Source organism: Pelophylax lessonae (assembly GCF_965119305.1).
Source record: "Pelophylax lessonae genome assembly, chromosome: 4".
NCBI lineage: Eukaryota > Metazoa > Chordata > Amphibia > Anura > Ranidae > Pelophylax > Pelophylax lessonae.
Window position 1 is genome coordinate 140,613,578 of NC_138771.1, and position 8,347 is coordinate 140,621,924.

An 8,347-nucleotide genomic window follows, 5' to 3' on the forward strand; every position below is an offset into this window, starting at 1 on the left:
AAGCACATACAACCTCCCCCAAAACAATTCTGAGCACAACTTGCCCCCACGTGCACACACACAAATGTAAACACCCCCCCCCCCCCCCGGAAGTGCCTTCGTATGAAAATGATGCTTGTGAGACACGGAACATATCGCTGCGCACGCCGGAATGACAGCAAGAACTTTAGGCCCATTATTCAACTCTAAACTGATGACCTGCAGGGGCTTTTAGTGTTGCCAATGGAAAATATAGGGTACAGAAATTTGTTATCATTTTGCAGGCACGTGCAAACTTAAAGCTTGACATGTTTGGTATCTATTTACTTGGCGTAACCTCATTTTTTTTTTTTTTTTCCTTAATCAAGAGGTTCGTTTATTGAGAAAATAAAGCATAAATCTCAACAGTTATAACAACATATGCAATTCACAGAATTCCGCATTACATTGAGAACAAAAAGAATTAAAAGAAGGGTTCATAAAGTACCACAGGTTAAGAAAAAGCCTAAAATAAAGGGTACAGGGGTTATAACCCAACATTAATACGGTACAAAACATCAGGAGGATAACTATGATCATAAATGTAGCACTGCCCCGTAAGGACTGCCAGATATTCATTGTACGAGTCCCCCTGAATTACCAGCACACAGTCATAACAGATAAATTTCTTAATTTTCCTCTTCAGTTCGCTCTAATAATCAGTCCAGGTGTATTGGGTTGTTTTTGACGCAGCCTCCGGGACTCTGCTTCCCATCCCATCCAAAGACCCTGGCTTTTATACAGTATCCTAGAATGCACAGAGGCAACCTGCCCTCCGCCAATCACCAGGACTGTATGAAAAGCCTTTGCACCCATTCGTTAGGTTTCCTCCCACTGTCCAACATGCCTCCCTATTGGACCAGTGTGAAACACTCTCTAGACTAAATGAATTGCATACTGAGCACAACGAGCTGACCTCACCAACAGATCCTGCTCTCTGGTAGGCAGAAAGTAATATAGATTTACCTGCAGCCCCACTGGTAAGCAGACAGAGCTTAAAACGATACTCTTTTACTAGCACCTACCTAGGAGGGTGCTACACTCACGCCCTGCCAAACAAGCCATGTTGTCACAGGCTCTGGGCAGCCGCCCCCACAAAAAATTGTGTAAGTGGATAGCAACTCACACAAAGTTTTTTTTCTTCTTCACCTGGCCCACTGGCCTAACAGGATCTTCACAAGGTATCCTTTGAGCAAAGTACCTTGGTAAAGTGTCCTCTTCTTCTGTACTTTAATCAGCCTGGCCGGCTGGCCCACATTTCTTAACAAATGTCTTTAATAGCAGCTAGTAATCCTGGCCCGTTGGCCCAAAGTATCTTGACGAAACATCCAATGAATTTGTCTTCTTGTGGCAAAGTGAGGCACAAAAGCTGAGTGCCCAATAAAGTTCCCTGAACAGGAAGTCTTTGTGGGTTAGAAGGTCGGCACTCCTCCACATGAGATACTACACAGTAACAATTGTTCTGCTTATTCCCAATCCTTCTTGCAAGCATAGAAGGGAAAGGGGAATTGGGAAATAGGGCCTCCGGACCTAAAAACAACTTTTTTTCTAGTAAATTCTCTTCGGGCTCTCTAGCCCCTCTTCAACAAACTTCCAGGCTAGCCAGCCTTGTACCACAACAACTCCTCTACAGGGGTGGGAACTCTGCATCCTCAGCTGTAGTAATAAGGATGAGGCACCCGAACAGTCTTCCCTGTAGAGTCTTGAACATAAACAGCCCAAGCCTGGCCTGTTCCGTTTGGGCGGTGAACTTCCACACGGTCTATGTGGATGAACCGCCCTAGATTCTAATTACGATACAGCTTAAGGATGTACAGAAATTCCCAAATCGGTTCGTCACACCATCCTTCTCTCCTGGCCTCGATCTCTTCCATGATCTCCCAAGGAGCATAGGGGTAGTTATACCCATACTCCAGGGCCACCTTCTTCTGTATCAGGTGCTGGCATCTGGAGAACCTGGGAAGTTTCTGTCGGTCTCCTGTCCCAGGTGGGGTGTATAGGGTCTCCTCCCTCTTGATGAGAATGGCATAGGCCTCATTCTGATCCTGAGCCCGGGTGTAGGTGCGAGATTGGGACAAATCTGGGACCCTTGTGGCATAGGCCTCACAGAACCCCAAGTTCCTGCACACTGCATACGCACCACAGCCCCCTCAGTCTCATCATCGAACGAACTGGGACTTGCAGAGCTGCTTCTCTTCTCTGTTCCCAAGTCCCATTCAGTCTCCTCTTCCGACTTCCATACATTGATAACCTCTTCCGGGGATCCGAATTGATATTGGAAACCGGGGGGAACCTATATCAATGGCTCCAACCTCTTCTTCACTAGACACACTAGAGGCCTTCCCCTCTGGAGCCCATTGATTCCCCTCTGCCATGTTGAGAGTAACGAGTTCTGCCTTTGTAGGAATTGCTGGCCCTTCTCCTGGCCGCGACTCGGCCTGCACAATCTGTGTGCATCTCACCTCCGAAATGTGAGTCTCTCTGGCCTGGCATACAGCAGTGTAGGTCTGCACCACTGGTCCCGACCCCAGCAGTGCTCTTAACATTCCTCTTTCTCTGCCCACAGGGATCCCTATCGTAGGCACCAGCAATTCTCGGATGACTCCTGTCTCCCAGCTCACGCTCAGCTTCCTGGGCCGACAGTCACTCCTCACCAGCTGCTTTAGCATGTCACCGCAGTGCCCACACTGACTCCATGCCGACAGCTGCATGGAGACATTTAAACATTGGCTACATACCAGCCCGAGATGCTCCTTGTCCCCTCTGCTACACAGTGCCAGTCTCCCGATGGACACCAATGGCACTCCTGTGTCTCACAGGATCGAATCTGGTGATTCTGCTTGCTCTCCAGGTACTCCGCCAATGCGTGGGATAGCCCCTGTGCTCCGGCTAACTCTGGCATCCGCCATCTTGCTCCTCCACACACGTGTCTGTTCCTTAGCTACACCCGATGGCGGAAGTGATGTCTCAGCTCTCTTCTTCCACTCGGATTGGCAGCTCGCGGGCGGCGACTCCACCCACGACTCATGACTAGCTGACTCTCTGGCGGTGGCTCCTCCTGTAAGGCAGATCTCTTCAGTGCGCGCTTTCCCGCGTGGTGCAGTAACCCCTTCGCTGCAGCTACGAATCTGCTCGGTCAGCATGAATGTCACTGGGTGGCAGTTTGTGCTCTTCAACACACACACACACACACACACATCTGCCTCTTCCATCCGCACTTGGGCCTCAGTTGAACTTCTTTCTTCACAAGCTAACTGATCTTCCATACTGCCAGTGAAAATTGTCTCTCTGTCATTAATTGCACGGCCAACATTTGTCTCCACAGTATATGTACAGACATGACCCCCGACGCACCTATCCCTGTGTCCCGGGTCACTGCTTTTTCTGTCAACACTTGCACCGATTACTGTAAAGCAGATGCAGTTCTTATGTAAAATACAGTGCATTTATTCTCCATCAACTCCCATAGCCCCTAGCAACCACTGCTGCAATTATGACTTATCAACACTCTTTCACTATTTACTGTAGAGCAGACATTACTTTCTTCACTGACACTCCAGCACATTACTTCGAAACACATGGCATTACTTGGTGCAACTGCTCGGCCGTTGCTGTTAGTAACTGTTGCTGTCACCCAGGGGTACATCCAAGATGACACCCCCAAATGTAGCACTGCCCATATAAGGACTGCCAGATATTCACTGTACGGGTCCCCCTGAATTACCAGCACACAGTCATGGCAGATAAAGTTCTTAATTTTTCTCTTCAGCTCGCTCCAATAATAAGTCCAGGGGTATTGGGTTGTTTTTGTATTTTATTGTAAAATGAGGATAAGAGAAGAAAATAATGGGATACTCTGTTTAACTATGCACAATGTTGAGGACTCCTATCTTCTGGTACAGCCAGGCTGTTGATTCACCCTGCCAATATGGATGAATTTTATTTGAGTTTCTTCTCCCAAGACAACTCGGTGAATAGACAATTATCTTCAGGACACTCTCCCTAGCATCCTCTTTCTCTTTGCCTGCTGACACTCGTCCACTGACTATTCTACACGCAGGGGTGGTCCCCCTCAGGTCAGACCCCTTGACACGAACGAGTCCCTGTACTCACGATACTGTAGTCCCAGGTCTCCAGTGTCTCCCCTCTCAGTCAGCTTTCCTGGACCTCTGGGTTCAGCTCCTCTCGACCACTCCTCCGGCTCTCAGGATGGCTTCCTGCGACCGCATGCTACCTTTATAGAGGAGGAGGTAGCCGCCCCCTCGTTCCGGGACTCTGCTCCCCATCCAAAGACCCTGCAGCACATGTGCTCTTGGATTTATACAGTATCCTGGAATGCACCGAGGCAACCTGCCCTCCGCCAATCACCAGGACTGTATCAAAAGCCCTCTAGAATGAATGAATTGCATACTGAGCACAACAAGCAGACCTCACCAACAGATCCTGCTCTCTGGTAGGCAGAAAACAATATAAATTTACCTGCAGCCCATCTGGTAAGCAGACAGAGCTCAAAACTATACTCTCTCACTAGCAACTACCTAGGGGGGTGCTACATAAACATCACTTTCCAAACCGAGGGTAGGCTGGAGTGTAAGGAAGAGGTTCCCCAATATCCTAAGTAAACTATATGCAATTGACATCGCAACCCGAAAGAGAACAGGGCAGGAACCATACCAATAACAAAATGGGTACTATCCCCAGGCTAGCAAGACTACTAGAGTTATGAGTTATGAGTAAGCGAGTGTAAACTTGGGAAACGCGTCAACCTTTTGTCCTTGTCTGTGATGTTTTGATGTCCAGTTTTGGATCTACAGTTGTGAATAAACTTCACATGTTCACTTACATCGGTGTGCGGTCATCACTTTGTGTTTGAAGATACTCAGGGCTGAACCCCCAAGTCACCATCCAAACCCCAGGAATCGATCCATGCTGACCAGATCCTGTCAAAATTTTTAGGACAATTGCGATTTATATAGGTTAGTTTATAGAATGGGAGAATCGTATTCAAGGTAGCACGCCAGGAGGCTAACGTGGGAGGATGGTCAGACTTCCACTTAAGCAATATTTCCCAATGGAAAAGTAGGTAGCATAACAAAGAAACAAACGGACATATTTACCTGGAGGAGGGTCTCCAAAAGCATTCAAAAATAACAATTTGGGACCCAATCCGAGAGTCAACTCGCACACTTTTTCAAGATCAGAAAGAACTTCCTCTTTATACAACAACAGTGAAGGACAGGACTATTCCATGTAAAAAAAATGAGGCTTCGGACAATTGACAACGAGGGCAGTTAGAAGAGATGGAGGGGTAGATGGTAGCCAAGTGCTGAGGAGTATAAGGTTGTATGAATAACTTTAATATGGAGAAACCAATCCCTGGCTGAGATCATTGTGGCAAGGTAAGAACCTAAACAATCCTCCCAAGTCTCTTCGTCTAGGGAAGGAATGTCCACGTGCCATTTCCGGTATACCTGGTCAACCTTGGTAGAGTAGGCCAAAGAGAGGCGAAAATATAAGAGGATAAAAGTTTATCAAGCTTGCTAGGAGTAAGCAGCCTCTCAATGTGATCAGACTCCACCGTAAGCTGAGTGGGAAACTAATGGCAGAAGGCATGTTGAAGATGTAAGTATCTAAACAACATCTAAACCTCATCTTTTATATATATATTTTAATACCAATATTTTGTCAAAAAAATATGGTAGTATATTTAGTTTTTTTCCCCCTAAAATTAACTTAAATGCATTTTTACTGACATTTTGTGCTTGATACGTTTTTTAAACGTGTGGAAAAATGAAAAAATGGCTCGGGTAGTAAAAGTTTAAACCATATTTTGTCTGGCTATATAACCATGCACTTTTAAGCTTCTTCTACTGTCGGCGCAATTCAGTCACACTCGCAGTTCAGCGCGGTGTACTGCACATGTCGCTTCAAGGGATGGGGGGGGGGGTTGGTGTTCAAAAAATTATAGCCCCCAGTTGCCCGGTATCTTGGGTGTGCCACTGCTTATATATCACTAGTACTGCACAGTAGAAGGCCCAAGTCCTTCCTTTGGCAGTCTGACCCTGGCCACTGTGATGCCAGCATTGTACATTGCCATTCACTGTAGGTTTCATGTACATTTTGTTGAAACAAAGTGCATCTATCTATTTTGCCCCTTTATCCTGACCCATTCACACATGCATACTAAACTTGTTTGTTTACATTTTGCCTGCATTTGTGCATTACAGTCCTGTAGACTTTTATTGGCCTTCTACAGGCCTTGAGACACAGCCACATGAAAGTCTATAGGGCTGTTATAGCAGAAGCAGCAGGTCAGTGAGACCCACAGCCCTGGATCTAACCAAATACCAGAGGACACAACCTTCAGATTGAAGTCAGTATGCTTTTGTAGAAAGGTAAGGATGGGTTCAGTTAGGTCAGGGTAAAGAGACAAAGGGGATAAGGGGACACCAGAAAAAGGTGTTTTTAGGGCCATCTTTTCTGAATTTGCATTCATGAAAATACACCTTAAAGTGATTATTACAGCCAAAAAAAAAAGTTCCTTGACGTTGCATAATATATATATATTTTCCACAACATAAGAATGAAGCTTATGATAAGAAACATGCTTGGCATGACCCTACTTACAGGTAAAGTCTTTGTAAATGAGCCTTTGGCTAAAAATTATTATACTGCCTTGCATCACAAACAATCTTGTTTTTCACTTTTTCCCCGTCTGCCTATTTTTTTACACAGTAATTTAAATTGCCAGAAACAACTTCGGGTATAATAGACACTATCTGAATAATGTATATAAAAATGCACAAGAAAATAATATTTGCAATGATTTTCTGGGGTGGGGTGGGACATATTCTGCCTATATTTTAAAATAAAAATGAAGAAACTTCTGTCATCTATCAGTAGTTCAGATATGAATCCTACACAGATTTTTCGGCTTAGGCTTTAGTCATTTGGAGACTGAAAGATAAGATAAATAGCATAACAAGACAACATAAAATAATGGGCATCCCTGGTAACAAGGGTTTAGTTCTTGGTTTAAGCTTTTTTTGGTTAAGGTTTAGTTGTCAGAGTTCTGAAAAAGGGGTATGACACCTGCTAGCCAGAAAGTAATCGGCCAAAAAGTTTCAGGAACCAAAAGACGTAAATAGCTACTGCTGTTTAGTAATCATTTCACATGCAAAGATTGTCAAAAAGTACTTCCTCTGACAGTAACTGTTCAGCATCACTTAATTCTTTAGTGCTAATTATACAGTGTTCCTCCCATCTTTGCCTCCGGGACTTCTCCAAAGCCTCTCTCATCCACTGGAACTTCCTATCCCAATTGTCCAGCTGACGCCTACACTGCCCACCTTCAGGTAATTCCTGAAAACTCATCTCTTCAGGGAGGCCTATCCCACTTTTGACTAAAAACTGAACTTTTCAATTTACTATTAGCTCATCCATCTCACAGTTATTACCTTTGTACCATTTACCACTCACTATTAGATTGCAAGTGCTCACAAGCAGAATCCTCCTAATCCTTTTTGCATTGAATTGTACTGTTACTGTACTGCCTTTACTTTATATTGTAAATCGCTGCTCAAACTGTTGTAGCTATATAAAACCTGTATATATTAAAAAAAACCTATATAATATAATAAATGTGATTGAACATAATTGCTCTCATTATTTTTAAAATACTGATACTAATAAAGAGTATACTTACCCAGAAAGCATCCTTAAATGCCAGCTGTGCCATGTTGTTGAAGTAAGACAATCCCAGCAGTTACTCTTTTAGTCAACGAACATCAACATAAAGCATATCACCAGGAGATGCTGCGAATTGAAGAAAAATCGAAGTACTCCAGTTTGCAAAAAAAATAAAAACTGCTCCAAGATCTGATTTTTTTTTTTAGCTAAGCTGCTATTTCACAAACCAAAATAAGAGGCTTGACGAAAAGTCTAAATCTGGGAAGGAAGAAATCTCTTTAGCTCAGTAACAGGTAAGGTGCATTAGGACACCTGATTCCAGAAAGTTAAATGAAGACAAGAGTAGAGCTTGCAGAACAGCAAATGTACTCTGCAGATTCCAGTTCTCTAAAACCTTTATTACACAGCAACACAGGAAGTTAAGCTTCTGACAAACTTGCCTGCAGATGAGGAAGGTCTTTTTTTGTTCTCGGAAACTGTGCGAAGTAAAAAGCCACTGAGACAGGAGCAACAGAGATCCCCCAGCACCATGCACGGTACATTACTAAACAGGAACAGAAAAAGATCACAGTACACTAGGAAATCAAATAAAAAAAAGAAAAGAAAAAAGTTGCAAAATGCTAATTTTTAATAGCAGCTC

The 8,347-nt window shown here is 44.2% G+C and overlaps 1 protein-coding gene across 1 annotated transcript in view; it reads right to left on the reverse strand.

Annotated features, from left to right (window-relative positions):
* The window catches only part of PSTPIP1 (proline-serine-threonine phosphatase interacting protein 1), a 135,726-nt gene extending 127,850 nt beyond the window's left edge, over positions 1 to 7,876 (reverse strand). Inside the window, exon 1 of the mRNA XM_082252856.1 lies at positions 7,724 to 7,876. Coding sequence (XP_082108982.1) covers positions 7,724 to 7,756 — 33 coding nt within the window. The 5' untranslated portion in view covers positions 7,757 to 7,876. The remainder of the gene's footprint in view (positions 1 to 7,723) is intronic.
* Between the last annotated feature and the right edge of the window lie 471 nt (positions 7,877 to 8,347).